At 46.3% G+C, this 21454-nt stretch overlaps 1 protein-coding gene across 1 annotated transcript in view; it reads right to left on the reverse strand.

Moving 5' to 3' along the window:
- Positions 1-21454, reverse strand: part of TTLL5 (tubulin tyrosine ligase like 5) — a 482374-nt gene that overhangs the window by 400926 nt on the left and 59994 nt on the right. Inside the window, exons 6-7 of the mRNA XM_030213729.1 lie at positions 19396-19526; positions 17715-17797 (exon numbers count right to left, since the gene is read on the reverse strand). Of these exons, the coding sequence (XP_030069589.1) occupies positions 17715-17797; positions 19396-19526 (214 nt within the window). The remainder of the gene's footprint in view (positions 1-17714; positions 17798-19395; positions 19527-21454) is intronic.

A 21454-nucleotide genomic window follows, 5' to 3' on the forward strand; every position in this document is an offset into this window, starting at 1 on the left:
GCTAAGTTACTTACCTGTAGCATCTGTTCTCCAAGGTCAGGACACATATTCTCACATGTGAGTGACATCATCCACAGAGCCCGGTGCAGACACTGCCAAAAATATTTGAGCCAGTGACCCCATCACGCATGGATAGGTGTCTTCCTGCCTGAAGCTTGAGAATGGAAACAGCAGTACAGTACTAAAGCTAAGAAGACAACTCCAAGAGGAAGCAGGAGGGATGTCAGAACATGCCTGCTGTCCTTGGAGAATACATGGATTTCTCAGAGGACAAGTAGGCATAATATTCTCACATGTGGGAATCACTAGCTACCAGGCTCACAACATAAATGAATTTTTGGCTACTCTTGTGTACTGAAAGAACTCAAATATGAAACAGCAGATCTGTTGTTCATGATCTGTAACCTGCCGTTAAAATTATCTATAGTACCAGACGATTGGAGGGTGGCCAATGTAAAGCCTATTTTTTAAAAAGGGATGCAAAGGTGATCCGGAAAATTACAGACCGGTAAGCCTGATGTCAGTGCCGGGCAAAATAGTTAAAGCTATTATAAAGAATAAAATTGTTGAAAACACAGAAAAACATGATTTAATGGAACACAGTCAACATGGATTTAGCTAAGGAAAGTCTTGCCTCACCAATTTGCTTCACTTCTTTAAATGTGTGAATAAACATATGGATAAAGGTGGTCAGTCTATGTAAATTATCTAGATCTTCAGAAAGTGTTTGACAAAGTTCCTCATGAGAGACTCCTGAGAAAATGAATGAGTCATGGGATAGGAGGCAAAGTTCTGTTGTGGATTAGGAATTGGTTCATGGATAGAAATCAGAGGGTAGGGTTAAATGGTCAATTCTCTCAGATAAGGAAGAGTGAATAGTGGACTGTTCCAAGGATCTGTACTGGGACCGGTGCTATTTAACATTTATTAATGATCTGGAAATGGGAACGACGAGCGAGGTGATTAAATTTGCAGACACAAAACTATTCCGAGGTGTTAGAACACAAGTGGATTGTGAAAAATTGCAGGAAGACTTTAGAAGTTGGAAGACTGGACATCCAAATGGCAGATGAACTTTAATGGACAAATGCAAAGTGATGCACATTGGGAAGAAGAATCCAAATCTTAAGATACTTGATGCTAAAACCCACATTAGGAGTCAGCACCCAAGAAAAAGATCAAAGAAAATACGCTGAAATCTTCTGACAGTGTATGGTGGTGGACAAAAAAGCAAATAGGACATTAAGAATTATTAGGAAAGAGATAGAAAATAAGACAAAGATTATTATAATGCCTCTGTATTGAACCATGATGCAACCACACCATGAGTACTGTATGCAATTCTGGTTGTTGTATCTTAAAAAAGAGATAGCAGAATTAGAAAAGGTTCAAAGAAGGGCGACCAAAATGATCAAGAGGTTGGAACTCCTCTCATATGAGGCAAGGCTTAAGAGGTCAGAATTCTCCAGCTTCAAAAAGAGACAGCTGAGGGGGGATATGATAGAGGTCTACAAAATACTTTGTAGTGTAGAACGGGTACACCATCTGCTGGCCAATAGAAGAAATATACTTAAAAAATGAAGGCAGTTTTACAGGCTTAAAATCCCACTATTTTGTCACAAATATGAAAAATGAAATACCCCCAAAAAAGGAAGGCACCAGAAAGGCAAAGTTTCACACGCTGAGGAGAGACTAAAAAACACCTCTCTGCTCCGTGGAAAATGCTAGACTGTTGGTCCCATGCTCGAACATCAGGCAGGAAGGCATGAGTGGTGAGGGCACTGCCTCAGATTTAAAGTGGCAGCGCACTTGGCACTGTCTGCACCGAGCTCCATGAATGACATCACCTACATGTGAGAATATTATGCCTACTTGTCCTCGGAGAAACATACATATGCACTCTCTCCAGAGTCATACCATTTACACGACCATACACAGAGCTTGTCGTCCAGTATGTTTTGACTAGACTGTAGGTTCAAAAACAAAAGGACCTTCTCTTACATGTGTTTGCACAGTGCTGCATAAATCTAGTAATGCTACACAAAGGAAAAGACCTCTACCTATCTATATATATAAAACTCACCCTCAACGTTCTGAAGACAGTGACGTCAGTGAAGCCAAGCCCTGACTTCCTTCAAAAAGGTTCGAAGGTTCATGGTGGTGAAGCCACCAAAATCGCTCCGGGTCCCGCCCTCAAGGGCGGCGCAATGGCAGAACAACGAAGGGGTTGGCAGGGAGGGAGGCAGGGAGGCGGGGGGGGGGGTGGGAAATCGCTACGGGCCCCGCCCTCGAGGGCGGAGCAATGGCAGAACAACCAAGGGGTTGGCAGGGAGGGAGGGAGGCAGGGAGGCGGGGGGGTGGGAAATCGCTATGGGCCCCGCCCTCGCGTCAATCGTCATGACGTTGAGGGCGGAGCAATGCCACAACAACGAAGGGGTTGGCAGGGGGGGTGTTGCCGACAAAAACCTTGCTAGCGCCCTAGTATAACTATAAATGAGAGCTTGGGGACAGACATGCCTAAGTACAGCGTTACCTATGCTCTCATTCCTACCAAGGTTCTGCATAAGAAGAAAAGGATTGCTCAAGAGCCGAGTACCCAATGTAATCACCTGACATTCTTGGACTATGACACAGACACTAAGTCATGGTGACTAAGCTACTTCAAAGCCTAGACCTGAGGAATGAACCAACGACACATCACTGTATCATGTGCAGCCCGAGACCTGGAACTGCAATTTCCTGATACTACATGACTTTGCAATAATTCCACATGTCAGAAGATCCAGAACATGGGAAAAGAGCGTACCAGTTTCAAGGACTTCTGCCTCTGCCAGAACTGCATGAAGAGGCGTTCGAAACCAAGGAGGAGGGAGCTGGTTTTTCCATCCAATCTGAGGTGACATCACTCAGGTTACTGCCAGCTATCCACTTTGCCAGTACTGCTGAGACCTACTGGGAATCTTCTGCACAAAGCTGTTTATCTGTTGCCCTCATCTACATGCAAGTTGCATACCAGCTTTGTTGTTACATAAGTACATAAGTATCGCCACACTGGGCCAGACCAAAGATCCATCAAGCCCAGCATCCTGTTTCCAACTGTGGCCAATTCAGGTCACAAATCCTGGCAAGATCCCAAAAAAGTTCAATACATTTTATGCTGCTTATCCCAGAAATAGCAGTGGATTTTCCCCAAGTCAATTTAATAATAGTCTATGGACTTTTCCTTTAGGAAGCCGCCCAGACCTTTTTTAAACCCTGCTAAGCTAACCGCCTTTACCACATTCTCTGGCAACGAATTTCAAAGTTTAATTACATGTTAAGTGAAGAAAGATTTTCTCCGATTCATATTAAATTCACTACTTTGTAACTTCATTGCATGCACCCTAGTCTTAATATTTTTGGAAAGAGTAAACAAACGATTTACATCTACCCGTTCCACTCCACTCATTATTTTATAGACCTCTATCAAATCTCCCCTCAGCCGTCTTTTCTCCAAGCTGAAGAGCCCTAGATGCTTCAGCCTTTCCGCATAGGGAAGTCATCCCATCCCCTTTATCATTTTCGTCACCCTTCTCTGTACCTTTTCTAATTCCACTATATCTTTTTTCAGATACAGTGACCAAAATTGGACACAGTATTCGAGGTGCGGTCGCACCATGGACCGAAGGCATTAAATTGTCCTCACTTTTGTTTTCCATTCCTTTCCTAATAATACCTAACATTCTATTTGCTTTCTTAGCTGCAGCAGCACACTGAGCAGAGGATTTCAACATATCATCAACAACGACACTGAGATCCCTTTCTTAGTCGGTGACTCCTAACGTGGAACCTTGCATTACGTAGCTGTAGATCGGGTTCCTCTTTCCCACATGCATCACTTTGCACTTGCTCACATTGTTACTAAAGGGATGACAGAAGGTCTGTTTCTAGACTTAGTTTAATATGTATTCGCTCTGACCTATTTTCTGATAAGAACACTTGTCTTTCATTTTCCTGAATTATCTTGCATTTGCCTTTAATTGTATATAATTTACAGTTACTGTGTTTTCACTTTTGTTCTCCCATTTGCATGTAAATAAACAACATTATTTTTAAAATAATTGAATTGCTTTTGTGCATGTCAGTTCCCAGAGCAAAAGAACTTGTGTTTGTACAATGTGAGGGGAAGAGTTTTATTCATACAAATAAGCTACCCTTACACACTGTTACCCCCTCTCCCTCTCATAGTGCATATAAGGTGCTATGCTGTAGCTAGCTCTGCCCTACAACATCCACACACACGCACACCAGAGAGGTGATGAGGCTAAACAATCAATTTTAAAACCCAAAACATATCACCTTCAAAAAACGCATAATAAGAAGCTATCAAATATACAAACCAAAAATACAAATGTTCAAAACAGCAAGTGATTCTGTACAAACCAGAGTCCTGTCACCATTTCAGCACTGAGACAATCATGGCAGCTCTCCTCAGTGAAATACATTCCCATCTTGATCAGCACAAAATAGTCCTAGCAGTCTCATTAGATCTCTCAGGAGCATTTGATCTTACTGACCACTCTCTCCTGCTCTTTTACTTATCTACTCTAGGGATTTCTGGTGCATTATACTCATGGTTTGCTTCCTTTCTCTCCAATCGTTCTTTTCAGGTTGTGACTTTCACTTCTATATCAGAAAAACGAAATTTAAGATACTACTACTAACTAGCATTTCTAAAGCGCTACTAGGGTTACGCAGCGCTGTACAATTTAAACATAGAAGGACGGTCCCTGCTCAAAGAGCTTACAATCTAAAAGACAAGAGAACAATCTAAAGACAAGTGAACAATCTAGAGGACGAGTGAGCAGTTAATCTAATAGAGGGGATAGATTGGGGCATTCTGTCTATCTAGAGTGGTTAGGCGCCGAAGGCAGCATAGAAGAGGTGAGTTTTAAGCAGAGATTTGAAGATGGGTAGGGAGGGGGCATGGCGTATGGGTAAAGGAAGATTGTTCCAGGCATAGGGTGAAGCAAGGCAGAATGAGCGGAGCCTGGAGTTGGCAGTGGTGGAGAAGGGTACTGAGAGAAGGGCTTTGTCCTGTGAGCGGAGGTTACGGGCGGGAACATAGGGGGAGATGAGGGTGGAGAGGTAGTGAGGAGCCGCAGACTGAGTGCACTTGTAGGTGAGGAGGAGGAGCTTGAATTGTATGCGATATCTGATTGGAAGCCAATGAAGTGATTTGAGGAGAGGGGTGATATGAGTATATCGGTTTTGGCGGAATATAAGACGTGGAGCAGCGTACTGAACTGATTGAAGGGGGAATAGATGGCTGAGTGGGAGGCCGGTGAGGAGTAAGTTGCAGTAATCAAGGCGAGAGGTAATGAGAGCGTGGACGAGAGTTCTGGTGGTGTGCTCAGAGAGGAAAGGGCGAATTTTGCTGATGTTGAAGAGGAAGAAGCGACAGGTCTTGGCAGTCTGTTGGATATGCGCAGAGAAGGAGAGGGAGGAGTCGAAGATGACTCCGAGGTTGCGGGCAGATGGGACGGGGAGGATGAGGGTGTTATCAACAGAGATAGAGAGTGGAGGAAGAGGAGAAGTGGGTTTGGGAGGAAAGACGAGGAGCTCGGTCTTGGACATGTTCAGCTTCAGGTGGCGGTTGGACATCCATGCCGCGATGTCGGATAAACAGGCCGATACCTTGGCCTGGGTCACCGCGGTGATGTCAGGTGTGGAGAGGTATAGCTGAGTGTCATCAGCATAAAGATGATACTGGAAACCATGAGACGAGATCAGCGAGCCCAGGGAAGAGGTGTAGATTGAGAAGAGAAGGGGTCCAAGGACAGATCCCTGGGGAACTCCAACAGATAGTGGGATGGGAGTGGAGGAAGATCCATGGGAGTGTACCCTGAAGGTGCGGTGGGAGAGATAAGAGGAGAACCAGGAGAGGACAGGGCCTTGGAATCCAAAAGAGGATAGTGTGGCAAGAAGTAAATCATGGTTGACAGTGTCAAACGCGGCGGAGAGATCGAGGAGGATGAGGATGGAGTAATGACCTCTGGATTTGGCCAGGAGCAGGTCATTGCAAACTTTAGAGAGTGCTGTTTCTGTCGAGTGCAGAGGGCGAAAACCGGATTGAAGTGGATCGAGGATGTCATGAGAGGAGAGAAAGTCAAGGCAGCGGCTGTGAACGGCGCGCTCAAGTAATTTGGAAAGGAAGGGTAAAAGAGAGATGGGGCGGTAGTTAGAGGGGCAGGTAGGGTCAAGTGAAGGTTTTTTTAGGAGAGGTGTGACAACAGCGTGTTTGAAGGTGTCAGGGACAGTTGCCGTGGAGAGAGAGAGGTTGAGGATGCGACAGATGGCGGGGGTGACAGTATGGGAGATAGTGTTGAGTAGGTTGGTGGGGATGGGATCAGAGGAACAGGTGGTGCATTTCGAGGAGGAAAGAAGGCGGGAAGTTTCATCCTCGGTGATCTCAGGAAAGGAGGAGAAGGAGACCTGGGTAGGTTGGTTGAGGGAGAGGGTTAAAGGGTGAAGGGGAGGTGGAGGTTTGGTCGTGAACTCAAGGTTGATCTTTTGCACTTTGTCGCGGAAGTAGTTGGCCAGTGATTGAGGAGAGAGAGAAGGGGGAGTAGGAGCGGGGGGCACTTTTAGGAGGGAGTTAAGGGTGGTGAAGAGACGACGAGGGTTGGAGCTGAGAGAATTGGTCAATTGGGTGTAGTAGTCCTGTTTTGCACGGAATAGGGAGGAGTGGAGGGAGGATAGCATGAATTTGTAGTGGAGGAAGTCTGAAAGGGTACGAGATTTCCTCCAGAGGCGCTCAGCGGATCGGGTGCAGGAGCGAAGGTAACGGATGCAAGGAGTCAGCCAGGGCTGGGGATTGGTGCGCTTTGTGGGACGGGAGATGGATGGCGCGAGGGTGTCCAAAGCAGAGGAGAGAGCGGTATTGTAAGCGGAGACCGCTGTGTCGACAGTTACGAGGGACGTGATGGAGGGGAGGAGATTAGAGATAGTAGATGATAGGGTGGAGGGGTCAATAGCCTGGAGGTTCCTGGAGGTGGTGGTTAAAGTTGGACGGGGTGGAGGGGGGGGGGGAGTGAAGAAGTGTGAATGTGATCAGGTGATGGTCGGAGAGAGGAAGAGCTGAGACGTGGAAATTGGAGGGTGAGCCGGAGGAGGAGAGGACGAGGTCAAGACAATGTCCGTCACGGTGAGTAGGGGTGGTGGAGCACAGCTGGAGGTTGAAGGAGGATGTTAGGGTGAGGAACTTAGAAGTATGGGGGTCGGATAGGTCATCAGCATGTACGTTAAAGTCTCCGAGAATGAGGGACGGAGATGAGGGGTCAAGAAAGACAGAGAGCCAAGCATCAAAGTCGGTAAGGAAGGAAGGGAAGGATTTATCCGGGGGGCGGTAAATGACTGCCACTCTGAGTGGTAGCGGGTAGAATAGCCGGATGGAATGGACTTCGAAGGATGGGAAGCAGTGAGATTGCGGTAGGAGGAGGGGTTGGAAACTACAGGAGGGTGATAGTAGTAGCCCAACGCCTCCGCCACGGCCGATTGGGCGGGGCGTGTGGGAGAAGAGATAGCCTCCATGGCAGAGGGCTGCAACTGAGGCAGTGTCTTCCGGGGAGATCCAGGTTTCGGTGAGGGCGAGCAGTTGAAGGGAGCGAGAGATAAAGAGATCGTGGGTGAGAGGCAGTTTGTTGCAGACTGAGTGGGCATTCCACAAGGCGCATGAGAAGGGGAGGGAGGAGGGGGGAAGGAGGGGAATAGAGACGAGATTGGAAACATCCCGGGACCGTTCACAAGGATAGGATGGGGACAGGTGGGGGGGACCCGGATTAGGGTTAATGTCTCCTGCGGATAGCAGGAGGAGGAGCAAGAGAGTGCGGAGGAGGGTGGGGGAAGGTCGGGCGACGAAGGCGACGAAGACTGGGTGTACTTAGGAGGAAAGGGGATGGGTTAATGGCAGGAAGGAAGTGCCGAAGGTTGAGAGCCAGGAAGGAGGAGGGGGACAAGAGGGATGGTGAGGTGAGGGATAGAGGTGAATAGGGTATTGTGGTTGCGGGCAGGGTGGGAGGGCAGCGGGTAGTTCTAATGGTAGACAGTGGGAGTGGGGGGGAAAGAAGATTAGGAAGGGACAGGGCAAGGAAGAGAACATGGACAGGGGCCATAGGTAGTGACTGAGGTGTAGCAGGTGACTATATAGTGACTGAGGTGTTGAGCAGTTAACAGGTGTTAATGGGTGAGTATGTAATGACTGAAGTATTAAGCAGATAGATAGGGCTTGAAGCAAGGTTTTGGGTTGGCGATTAGGTAAGTCTATGGCTGAAAAGCTGGCAGGCAGGTAGGTAAGTCAATGGCTGAGCAGGCAGGTTGATTGGCTAGCAGGCAGGCAGGAACAGGTGATTGGCTAGCAGACAGGTTGATTGGCTAGGGGCTGGATCAGGCGAGTTGAAACATGGTGGAGCAGATGGACTGGAACAAGCAGGCTGGAGCATATGGACTGGAGCGAGCAGGGGGATGCAGGGTCTGGCAGACTGGAACACGTTGGAGCAGCTGGACTGGAACATGCTAGAGCAGCTGGGACAGGCAGGCTGGAACACGCTGGAGCTGATGGACTGGAACAAGTAGGCTGGAGCAGATGGATTGGAGGGAGCAGGGAGAAGCTGGGTCAGGGGGACTGGAACAAGTTGGAGCAGACGGACTGGGAGAGGCTGGGGGAAGCTGGAATAGACGGATTGGATCAATCCTTTCCCATTTACTGGACAACCTTTTTCTGAGTCCACTTGCAGCTCTTATACAATCTACTGGTATCTCTATTTATTTTTATGCAGATGATACCCTTCTCATATATCTCACCTTTCCTTTCTCTCTATCAGCCTCCTCCAAGGATGTCTCAACCTAGTCTCCACCTGGCAATTAGACCACAAACTAGTGCTGAATAAAGAAAAGACCACTGCATGCTGGTTTTCAAGAATCCTTACACCACTCTCTTCCACTATCAATCTTTTTGGTACACTAACCACTACAGATACAAACTTTAGGTATGATGAACATAGTAAATGACAGCAGATAAAGACCTGAACGGTCCATCCAGTCTGCCCAAGATAAACTCATTTTACATGGTATGTGATACTTTATACCAGAGTTTGATTTGTCCCGGCCTTTCTCAGGGCACAGAACGTAGAAGTCTGCCCAGCACTGTTCCTGTACTAAAAGTTCTGAAGTTAACATCGAAGCCCCTTAACATTTACACTCCAGCCCATCCATATCTATTCAGTTACGATCAGGGCGTACACAGTAGAAGTCTGCCCAGCATCAGTTTTGCTTCCCAATTAGCAGCATCACCACCCAATCTCCACTAAGATACCGTAGATCCATTCCTTCTAAACAGGATTCCTTTGTGTTTATCCCATGCATGTTTGAATTCCATTACCATTTTCATCTCCACCACCTCCCGCGGAAGGACATTCCAGGTATCTACCAACTTATCCGTGAAAAAATATTTCACAGCATTACTCCTTTCAACCTCAATTCATGTCCTCTAGTTCTACCACCTTCCCGTCTCTGGAAAAGGTTTGTTTGCAGATTAATACCTTTCAGATATTTAAACATCTATATCACATCACACCTGTTTCTCCTTTGGCAGCCAATCTCCTAGAGTAGACGCTTCTTGGGTGCCAAATCCCTCAATGTCCCGCAGCTGCAAGCACTGTGAATCAAGGATGATAGATGCTGATACTTCTTGGCCTTCAACTGAAGCTCAGGATCAAGGGCTCCTTGGTGCCAAGAACAACATTGACTCCACATGTCGCCTCATGGTCGGGTCAGACTCTGGATGGTCTTGGGGGAACTGTGCAGTAGTCGGCGTCAAGACAGATAGAGACCCACTCAATGCATTACTGCTCCCAGTGTCAACATGTCTAGCAGCAGCCATGCAGACCGGTGTTTCCGATACCGGTGCAGCACTCAACATTGATGCAGACTTCAAGGAAACGTAAAACTTTGAAAAAAAGAAACTAAAACTAATCAGGGATAGAAAAAAGGGAACCTGGACACATGCATACCGAAAATGGCACCAAAAAGCTCTTTCCAGACTGGACTGTGAAGAGCCACCAACAAAAGCAGCAATTCTTCACCATGGTGGAAAAATAACCGTAGTAACTGCGCTCTCACAGCAGGTGGGCACTCATGCATGCACGGTGGAGCATGTCGCGCGCTCCACAAAGCTTTTGTAAAGCTCCAGAACAAGCAACGCAAGACCACATTACCCACTTGTAAGAATTATGACCTGCTTGTCCTCGAGAACTAGGAATTATCTTTGACTTCTCATTAAGTTTCCTGCCCAAAATTTCACACCCTACCAAGGCTAGCTTTTTCATGTTTCATCAAATTCAAATCATCCAACACTTCTTTAGCCATGACACTTTTCACGCCTTGGTTCTCTCTCTTTTCGTGATCCGGTTAGATTATTGTAATATTGTTTATGTTAGTCTTCCACGTTCCTCCTTTCCAATCCCTCCAAAATACATGCATTCGCCTTTTTTGTCGTGCTCGCCTCTAACCACATCACCCATATGTTGAAAGCACATCACTGGTTACCGGTCGAACAATGGATAATCCACAAAGCTGCTACCCTAACATCTATGGCCCTTCGCTTGGGCACTCCCAACTACCTCTCCTGCCTTACAATCCCATACTCATCTCCCAGACTTCTTCGCTCTCTAAACGATCATCGCTTAGTTCTTACTCAACAAGATTCCACTAGATATATGGAAAAAATAGTTAATTACCTGATAATTTTCTTTCCTTTAGTCCCAAAGGATCGGTCCAGACAAATGGGTTATGACCATCAGCTAGCAGGTAGAGATAAAGAAATCTAATGAGTTGTGCCTCATAAGCTCCTGCACTTAGCAACCAAGCCAGTATTCGATAACAAAGCAGTGAAAGAGTGACTTCCAGCGAAAAAACTCCAGCCTCTGGATAGAAAAAGAACTATGAAATAAAGGACAAAACTCGTGCCTTAGAAATAACGGAACCAGAACAATACAAACACCCAAAATTACACAGAAACTGGAAAAAAAATGAAACCATCACAGAAGGGCAGGCTCTGGACTAATCCTTTGGGACTAAAGGAAAGAAAATTATCAGGTAATTAACTAATTTTTCCTTCCATTACGTCCCAAGGATTAGTCCAGATAAATGGGATATACAAAAGCAATCCTAAAGAGGGGAGGGACTGTGATATCCCTGCAGCAAGAACCATGGCCCCGAAGGAAGCATCTGCTCAAACAGACACATCCAAACAGTAATACTTAACAAAGGAATGAGAAGATCATCACTAACCAACAGATCTTTGCCAATAAAATTGTCCTAGACCAGGGGCGTAGCCACGGGTGGGCCTGGGTGGGCCCAGGCCCACCCAGCAGTGGAGGCAGCGGAGCGGAGGGAGCAGGCTGAGCTCCGTTCCCGCATCTGCCTCCCTCACTCTCACGGCAGAGGAGACGCTTCCGGGTTAGAAGGAGGCAGCGTGTATGATTCGCTACCGCTGCTGCTGAGTGCTGAGACGGAGGGAGGTAAATCCCGCGATCGTGGCGGCGGTGGGCAGCGTTTGGGAAGCGCTGCCGTGAGAGTGAGGGAGGCAGATGCGGGAATGGAGCTCAGCCTGCACTGTAAATTTTTTTTGGGGGGGAGAAGAGGGCTCTGGCCGGGCAGGTGGAATCGCAGGACATGGATGGGAGCGGGAGGGGCGAGAGGAGAATCGCTGATGGCTGGAGGGGGGGACAGGGGAGAAAAGAGAATTGCTGGGTATGGTATAGATGGATAGAGGGGGGGCAGGGGCAAGAACAGAATTGCTGGGTATGGCTGGATAGGGGCAGGGCAGAGAGGAGAATTGTTGGGTATGGATGAATGGAGGGGGGCAGGGGAGGGAAGAGAATTGCTGGGGATGGATGGATGGAGGGGACAAGGGGAGAGAGAAGAGAATTGCTGGTTATGGATGGATAGAGGGGGGCAGGGGAGAGAAAAGAATTGCTAGGTATGGATGGCTGGAGGGGAGAGGAGAGTTGCTGGACATGTGTGGATGGAGGGGAGGAAAGAGGAGATAGGAAGGTTGCTGGACAAGGGTGTATGAAGGGGAGGGCAGGGGAGAGGAGGGTTGCTGGACATGGATGGAAGAGAGGGAAGGGAGAGAGAAGAAATGCTGGACATGGATGGAGGGGATGGAAGAGTGAGGAAGGAGATGAGATGAGGGAAAAGGAAGAGAGGAGAAAAACTGCACATGGATGAAGAAAATAGGCAGAAGCTGGATCCACTGGACAGTCAAGTCTGCGGAGGACCCAGCTTTTACTTACGGATATAGAGCAAGAAATGAAGAAGAAAGGAGGAAAGTAAAGAAATAAATGGAAAGGAAGCCCTGGAAATGGAGAAGATAGCAGCAGAATCGGATACTGGGCCAGCATGATCAGAAAAACAGTCACCAGACAACAAAGGTAGAAAAAAAATCATTTTATTTTCATTATAGTGTTTGGAATATGTCCACTTTGAGAATCAGGTGCTCAACATTAAAAGTTTATATTTATTTACTTATTTATGGCATTTTATCCCACATTAAACATGAATTAAATTGGAACCTGGGATCATTTAATTTATTTTTCCCGGAGAGAGTAATGCATTGCCCCCCCCCCCCCCCCAGGCTCTCTCCCCAGCTATAGCCAGCTCTGCAATTTTGAGGGGAGGTGCAGAGGTGGACCGGGGAGAGAACCTGTTGTTAAACATTTACCAGCACACCACTGTCTAGTGCCCACCCATCCAACCTGTTGGCCCACCCAAAAATTGACTTCTGGCTACGCCACTGTCCTAGACTCTGCCAAAGAAGTCACCAAAGACCTGGTAGAATGAGCCTTGACATGCATGGGAGCAGATCTACCCCTCAGAATGTAAGCAGAAGAAATAGCCTCCTTAAGCCACTGTCACTTTGGAAGCTGGCAAACCCTTCTGGGGTCCCGCAAAGTGGACAAAAAGATGATCAGACCCCTGAAATCATTGATACAATCTTCTGTAAAAAGGACGGAACTGTCCGTATGGAAACTCCCAAGTCAGAAAAGTGGAGAAAGGGATCCCTGCAAGACAGAGCTTGAAGCTCAGATACTCTTCGTACTGACAAAATGGCAACTAGAAATACTGCCTTTAAAGTAAGATATTTAATAGTTGCTGAACGAAAGGGCTCAAAGAGGCCCGACTGAAGAGCTTTAAGAACTACTTGAAGACTCCACTGAAGACAAATATTGCGGAGAGGGGGAAGCAGATGAGTGACTCCCTTGAGGAATTGCACTAAATCAGGGTGAGGAGCCAACGAGGTATTCTGTATCTTGATTCTATGACACGCCAATGCTGCCACCTGAACCTTGAGCAAATTGACAGCCAAGCCTTTTTTGAATCCCTCCTGAAGGAAGGATAAAATCTGAGAAAAGAAAGCATGAAATGGAGAAACACCATTCTGTGCAGACCAACTCTCAAAAGTTCTCCACACTCTAGCGTAAGAAGAAGTGGACCGCTTTCGGGTTTGCAGCAAGGTAGTAACAACATCATGCGTGTAACCCATCTTACTCAATCACATCCCCTCAAGAGCCAAGAAGTAAGACCAAAGCGGGAGGGATCCTCCATAACTACTGGACCTTGGAGCAATAAGCCCATCTGTGAGGGAAGAGTCAACCAAGGAGTGATTTGAAGATGGATGAGGTCTGCATACCAAGGACGTCTGCATCAGTCCGGATCTACAACAATGACCTTCCCAGGATGATGCGCAATCCTTTGTAACATCCTTCCCACGAGAGGCCACAGAGGAAACACATAAAGGAGGATATCTGATGGCCAAGGCTGTACCAGTGCACCCATTCATAAGTACATAAGCACCGCCATACTGGGAAAAGACCAAGGGTCCACCAAGCCCAGCATCCTGTCTCCGACAGTGGCCAATCCAGGCTTCAAGAACCTGGCAACCTCCCCCCCCCCCCCCCCCCCCCCCAAAAAAAAAAAAAAAAAAAAATTTTAATAATGTTCAGTGGACTTTTCCCTCAGGAATCTGTCCAAACCCCCTTTAAATTCCATAAGGCCAGCTGCTGTCTTTCTCCCTGAAGCAGCTGTAGAATCTGTGTACTTCAACATTGAGTCTGGATGCCCTGAGGTCCAGAACCAGAAGGCCCTCCTGTGTGGAAATGAGGTAAAATGCAGTCTTTGGCAGTTGCCATTCCCCCAGATCCAGAGACACTCTGCTGAGTAAATCCACTTGCAAATTCAGTGAACACGCTATGCGAGACGCTGAAATCATCGGCATGTTCAATTCCAGCAACTGAAAGAAAAAAGATGCACCTCTTGGGCTAGACATACACTCTTTGTTCCTCCTTGTCTATTGATATAAGACACGCTGTGACATTGGCATGTACAGTTGTGGGGAGTGGGTTTTGGGGGGGGGGGGGGCTCAGCACCCAAGGTAAGGGAGCTATGCACCTGGGAGCAATTTATGACTTCCACTGCAGAGACCCTAGGGTGCCCAGTTGGTGACCTGGCATGTGAGGGGGACCAGTGCACTACGAATGCTGGCTCCTCCCACGACCAAAGGGCTTGCATTTGGTCATTTCTGAGATGGGCGTCCTCGGTTTCCATTATCGCCGAAAACCAGGGACGACCATCTCTAAGGACGACCTAAATGTTGAGATTTGGGCGTCCCCGACCATATTATCAAAATAAAAGATGGCCGCCTATCTTGTTTCGATAATACGGGTTTCCCCTCCCCTTCGCCGGGACATCCTGTGAGGACGTTCTCAGGAAAACTTGAGCACCCCGTTCGATTATGCCCCTCATGGTATACTAGCAATGTCAACACAATATGTAACAGAAAATTATAATTGGTAGTGAAGGGTGAGGCAAAGTTGTAACATATAGATGGGTAAGAAAGTAGGAAGAATTAGAAAGTAAAGTGACCGATTTGAAGAAAGTTGCACATGGAGGAGTAGATAAACATGTCCCCCTGCAGTATGTGCAGCCCGAGTCACTCCTTGTGTGTGTGACTGAGACTAACAGTTACTTCTTCCATTAACGGCCTGGTTGAAGAGTCAAGCTTTCACCTGATTCCTGAAGTAGAGATAGTCTTGTGTTAAGCGCAGCCTTTCAGGCAGTGCATTCCAGAGTATGGGGGCTACTCCGGAGAAGGCTCGCTTGCGGGTATCACATCGTGTAATGTCTTTTGGAGAGCGTGTAGTTAGTGAAAGTCCTTGAGAGGACCTTAGTGTCCTTGGCGGTGTGTGGAGGATCATCCTATTCTTTAGATACTCAGGGTCATTTCCTTTAAGGGCCTTGAAGATCAGACATAGAGTTTTAAATTTAGCCCTGTATTCTACTGGTAGCCAATGAAGTTTTTGCAAAAATAGTGTGATGTGGTCATGGTGCTTGCAACCTTCTCTGAGTCTTGCTGCTGCATTCTGAATCAATTGGAGCTGGTGCAGGCCCTTTGTAGTCAGACCATTGTATAGTGCATTGCAGTAATCCAGTCTTGATGTTACCATGGCATGCACAACTGGGATAAGATTTACCTTCTCGATGTAAGGAGAGAGGCAGCGTAGCTGTCGCAAATTGTAGAAGCAGCTGTTGAAAGTTGCTTTGATTTGGGGAATCAGAGTAAGTGTAGAATCTAGCTGTATTCCAAGGTTCCTGACTTGTGATTTGAGGGGGAGTTCATACTTCCCAAAAGAGATTTTGATGCCAGGTATGTATCCACTTGTGTTAGGGACCCAGAGAAGCTCGGTTTTACTTGGGTTCAGGCAAAGTTTGCTGTGTTTAGCCCATTCTTGAATTGATGTTAGACAGGTAATCAGTGTATTTAAGGCTGTAGGTAAGTCAGGTTTAATGGTATGAGTAGCTGCATATCATCCGCATAGATGTAGAACTGAGTGTCCATTGACGAATCAGCTCAGCTAGTGGTTTGAGGTAGATATTGAACAGAATAGATGACAGTATCGATCCTTGTGGTACCCCGCAGGTCAGTGTCCATGGTGGTGATGAGTTGTTGCCAAACATTATGGATTGTTGCCTGGCTGATAGGTAGGATCTGAACCAAGCAAGTACTGTTCCATTGATACCTGTTTCTGTCAGTCGTGCTAGATTATATCATGATCCACAGTGTCAAAAGCTGCTGAGAAATCTAGCAGTACTAACATTGAGGCAAATCCCTTGTCTCGGTTTCTGTGAAGATCATCTAGCAGGGATACGAGGACCGTTTCTGTTCCATAACTGGGTCTGAATCCAGATTGACATGGATCTAGCCAGTTACTCTTTTCTAGCCATTCATTAAGTTGAACACAGACTGTTTGTTCTATGAGTTTCCCTAGAAACGGGATGTTGGATACTGGCCTGAAACTTTCAAGTTTCTCCTGGTCAAGGTTGTTTTTCTTCAGCAGAGGGTGAACCACTGCCCTTTTTAATGCTGTTGGTAGTTGCCCATTAGAAACAGAGGTGTTCACAATTTTTGTGGTGCTTTCTATAAGACCCATATTTGCCTGCTGCACTATCTTTGATGGGCAGGGATTGAGGGAGCAGGTAGTTGGTCGTTCTCTTAGGATTTTGTCAAGGCTCTCCTCTGTCATTAGGTTAAAAGTGTTCCATCTGTCTCTGTTTGGAGGGGGCAAGTTTGTGCACTCCTGGTTGACTGGTTGGGCACTGGATGGGATTGCCTGTAAATCCTGGTGGAGACTTTTAATTTTGTTGGCAAAGTATGCAGCAAAATCATTGCAGTTCAGTTTACACTGGGCAGGCTGGTTCTGTTGTGGGGGTTGCAGTAGGCTGTTTACTATACTGAACAACTGCTTGGTTGAATTGGCAGCCTGTGCAAAGCATTGAGAGAAATACTGTTTTTGGTTGCTGTTAAGGCTAGGCGGTACTTTGCCATGTGCTTCCTGCAGTTTAGCCTGTCTTCACCCAGGTGAGTGTAGTAACCTCTCCTTTAAAAAATTTAAAAGTGAACTTAAGGCCTAGCTTTTTGTATAGTCTTACAATATGCAGTCTGTTAGGGTCCCCCCAGTCTGAAGCATGATTTCTCACTCTCTACATTACTTGGCTAACCCCCCCCCCCCCCCCCCCCCCCCCCGTCTCCTTTCCCCTCCCATCTCCTTCATTTCTTGTGTGAATGATTTTTGCTGTCCTATCTAACATTGTAGTTCCTTTCTTTTTTCAAAGCTCTTGTTTTGTACACCAATCTGCTCTGCCTGTTAGTTAGAGCTGTCTAGCAAATTCAATAAAGCTATGAACTATTAATTATAACAATAAACAGCCACCCTTGTCTCACATCCCTGTGTAAGGTCTCCACATTATCCAACAGTCACCTTTAACTCATCTTATGCAGGACCTTGCAAGGCATGCCCTACACAAACTGTAGGCACAATGAAGCACTCACTGACCCACAATGCACTGCTATATCCCAATAAAATCTTTACCATAAAATACCCACATGTGTCAACTCTAGAGGTGCAGTGACTACCTAAGCACACTCAGCACCAAGCAATTCCCTTCACAGTGCCTAAGAAGAGTAGTTTGTGTTGAGTTTAGCAACACCAATCATTTTGGAAATTTGGCTCCTATGAACACAACTATAACCTACAATTTTATCTCCTAGCATGAATGATGCAGCAAGATTCAGGGAAAACATATCACTCTGGAATCACAGTATACACTATACTTACAGAACTAACCACATAAACTCCACGGCCTCTGGAAGAGGCCACAGGTTTCACTATCCAGGGACCCCGTTCCTTCACATGAGCACCTATTCAAAAACAAAGAAAAGAGATCATCATCAATAATAAGAAATCAATGGAAAATGTTCTCAGCGACCTACACAACAAAGCACAGAAGTAAATGGGAACACATTGTTCTATGGGACAGATCATGGACATGTGACATCCCTTCTGCTTGCCACTAGCACAGACAATGAACAAACAACTATTACCATCATGCCATGAAGTCAGACCATGGATATGGAACACCCCACCCTCAATGCCAGAAACAGACAAAGTTTCTGGTCTAAGGGATACACTGGAGACCTGTATAATTATTTGCGTGTTCCCACCAATTATCTCAACCTCATATTACCCCAGACTGCCCCTACACAGTCCACAAATTAACAAGCTCCATAATCAGAAGGACTCGCTGGGATATAAGAAGATAGTTTATTGCAATCTTACCAAAAACAGTACAGGCAAATTAGGCAATCATCTCTGGAACATGATGGGACGCTTCATACAGCAGGTGCAGTCTGATCTCTCCCTTCAGCCCTCTGCACCTTGCTCTAGCTGACACCCTGCTTATATATATTTTTGGTACCATTCATTTCTACGGACACTCAATTTCTCACTAGTCATCTTTGCATGTTATCAGCTATCATCTTTTTAAACATCAACATTTGATGTCAATGATGTCCAAGATTCTATGTGTTCCCAAACTTCCCTAGCCCCCCCTGGATGATCTCATCTGGGGTGCAGCTGACCCAGTACTATCTTCAAGAAGCCAAAACATCTTTGCTCATGACTTCTCACAGGTGCCAGTCTTCTTATTGTTTATAGAGTAGATTTCCCCCTCCCCTGTCAGTTCTCAATTACCTCATTTCAGCACTTGCTACAGTGAAATGTAATTTGTGTCAGAAGTGATCTTTGATTTTTACAGGCCTAGCTCTTAGCCTGAGCCTGAGCCATTGACCTGTATCTCAAGCAAGTGACAGCATATTTCTACAGACCATGATTTGGGGAGGGTGCCCAAAGATTACCATCACACACTTCCCCCTCCCCCTTGCTAGCAGAAGATCGATGAGTAGGGGAGGAGGGGAAAAAGTCTATGCCCTCCCACTTCTCTGGCCCTAGTATTCGTCCAACCAGACCCCAGCATCTTACCCTCCTATCTATCCAGCCCAAGCATCCATCCCACCCTCTCCCATCACAAGACCCAACACCCCCTCTCTCACCTGCCTAATAAGCAGCAGCTGGCTTTCCCATTTTTCCAATGCAGGGCTTCAGGTTTCCCTGGCTTCTCCAACATGACGTCCAACTCCTCCTGCTTCTAATCTTGGCTGCCATGATGACATCATTGAAAACCCGAGCATCCATCTTTGATGGCAAGCACATCTGAATGCATCATCAAAAGTGGATATTTTGGACCTCCACTGATGACATTGCAAGAGCAGCACTGCATATACAATCTGTGATGGGCCAAAAAAAAGAAGTGTCTGTGGGACACAACTGGGAGACCCCTACTCTATGAACGGGGACCACCACAAATACACACCAGCCTCCCTCCCTCAGATAGATCATGGACATATGACAACATTTCCTATGCCAAACCAATGAACAAGCCCTCTACAAAACCACTTACTATTGAGTTCCTGGTATTCCATTGGCAAGACAAAGGTTTGAGGAAGGAGATAGAAGTTCTTGAAGCCATGAGCCTGCTGCATGCGATAGACGTTCTTATATAGTCGGTCCTTTCGGGTCAGTTCATAGGATCTGTATCCCAGGGACAAAAAAGGTAGAAGAAAAGGGCTGACCAGGCTTCAAACGATACAAAACACTGTAGCTAAGATTATTCTGAATGCAACAGAGCCGTTTCCATGTTAAATGAGTTGCAATGGTTGACAGAGCAGATGTTTCTTGCCCATAAGAAAATTTGGGGTCTTGGTGTAAGATACCAAAATAAATATGACAGTATACAATCAGCAGCAACCACTGCACACACAAAATGATTTGTTGTTGAAAATAATTATCAGGCAGTACAGGCTGGCAACCACCTGAAATCAGACATTGTGAGGGCTGGGTCCACAACAGTGAAATAAACTGCCATTTGAGTTAAGATGGAAGTGGAATCAAACCATTTTTAGAAAAGAAAATTAGAGACTTGGTTATTAATTACAATTATATGACAGAATGGCTGGTGGGCTATAAATTTAAATTTTGATTGGTTTTAGCTTGTTTAGATTAATAGATTTTAGTTGATAGCAGTATATATAGGCCCATAAAGATTTTAACATGGATTGGTATGGACATGTTGTTCAATGTAAGAATGGAAATTAACCCAAAAATAGAATCCCCAGAAGAAATGGTTATAAATAACAAATTTGATTGTATGACAACCCGCTGATTCTATTTGACATTTATAACATCTCAAAACCTGTTCCATCAGGATTCGTGGGTTTTCTGCAGAAGGTTTTGCTGATTGGAAAGAAAGTCATCTTGCTCAACTGGAGAGAAGCACATGCAGCCTCCAGAGACTTGTGGAGATCAAAGATAACAGAACTATTGCACCTAGAGATGTGTGGGATAGTTAACTCTAAAGAGAAAGACTCCAGCTCCTTCCAAAAAACTTGGGAGAAGTTTTGGAACACATTACAACCACTGGCGAAAAAGAAAATACTCCAGAGATTACATGGAGTGTTTGGAGACCTAGCCACTCTTCAGACTCTGCAAAGAAATGACTATTAAAAATAAAAAAGGGGGGAGGGGAGGAGGTTAGGACACAGGTGGAATAAGAAAAAGTTATTTGGATGCTTGTTTTAGCAGTTGCCAATCGGTGCTGCGGTTGGTGTGTATTCTGATCATTAATAAAGATGATTTAAACATAAATAACAAATTTGAGAACAAAAATTCTTCCAACAGCAGACTTTTTAACATGATTACTCAACATAAATATATCTCGCATTCTTCATACAAAGCGAATGCTACATACCTGTAGAAGGTATTCTCCGAGGACAGCAGGCTGATTGTTCTCACTGATGGGTGACGTCCTCGGCAGCCCCTCCAATCGGAATCTTCCTAGCAAAGTCCTTTGCTAGCTCTCGCGCACCCACGCGCACCGCGCATGCGCGGCCGTCTTCCCGCCCGAAACCGGCTCGAGCCGGCCAGTCCAGTATGTAGCAAGACAATACACTTCAAGGGAAGACACAACTCCAAAGGGGAGGCGGGCGGGTTTGTGAGAACAATCAGCCTGCTGTCCTCGGAGAATACCTTCTACAGGTATGTAGCATTCGCTTTCTCCGAGGACAAGCAGGCTGCTTGTTCTCACTGATGGGGTATCCCTAGCCCCCAGGCTCACTCAAAACAACAACCATGGTCAATTGGACCTCGCAACGGCGAGGGCATAACTGAGATTGACCTAAAAAATTTACCAACTAACTGAGAGTGCAGCCTGGAACAGAACAAACAGGGCCCTCGGGGGGTGGAGTTGGATCCTAAAGCCCAAACAGGTTCTGAAGAACTGACTGCCCGAACCGACTGTCGCGTCGGGTATCCTGCTGCAGGCAGTAATGAGATGTGAATGTGTGGACAGATGACCACGTCGCAGCTTTGCAAATTTCTTCAATGGAGGCTGACTTCAAGTGGGCTACCGACGCAGCCATGGCTCTAACATTATGAGCCGTGACATGACCCTCAAGAGCCAG

Source organism: Microcaecilia unicolor, chromosome 9 (genome assembly GCF_901765095.1).
Source record: "Microcaecilia unicolor chromosome 9, aMicUni1.1, whole genome shotgun sequence".
Taxonomy (NCBI): Eukaryota; Metazoa; Chordata; class Amphibia; order Gymnophiona; family Siphonopidae; genus Microcaecilia; species Microcaecilia unicolor.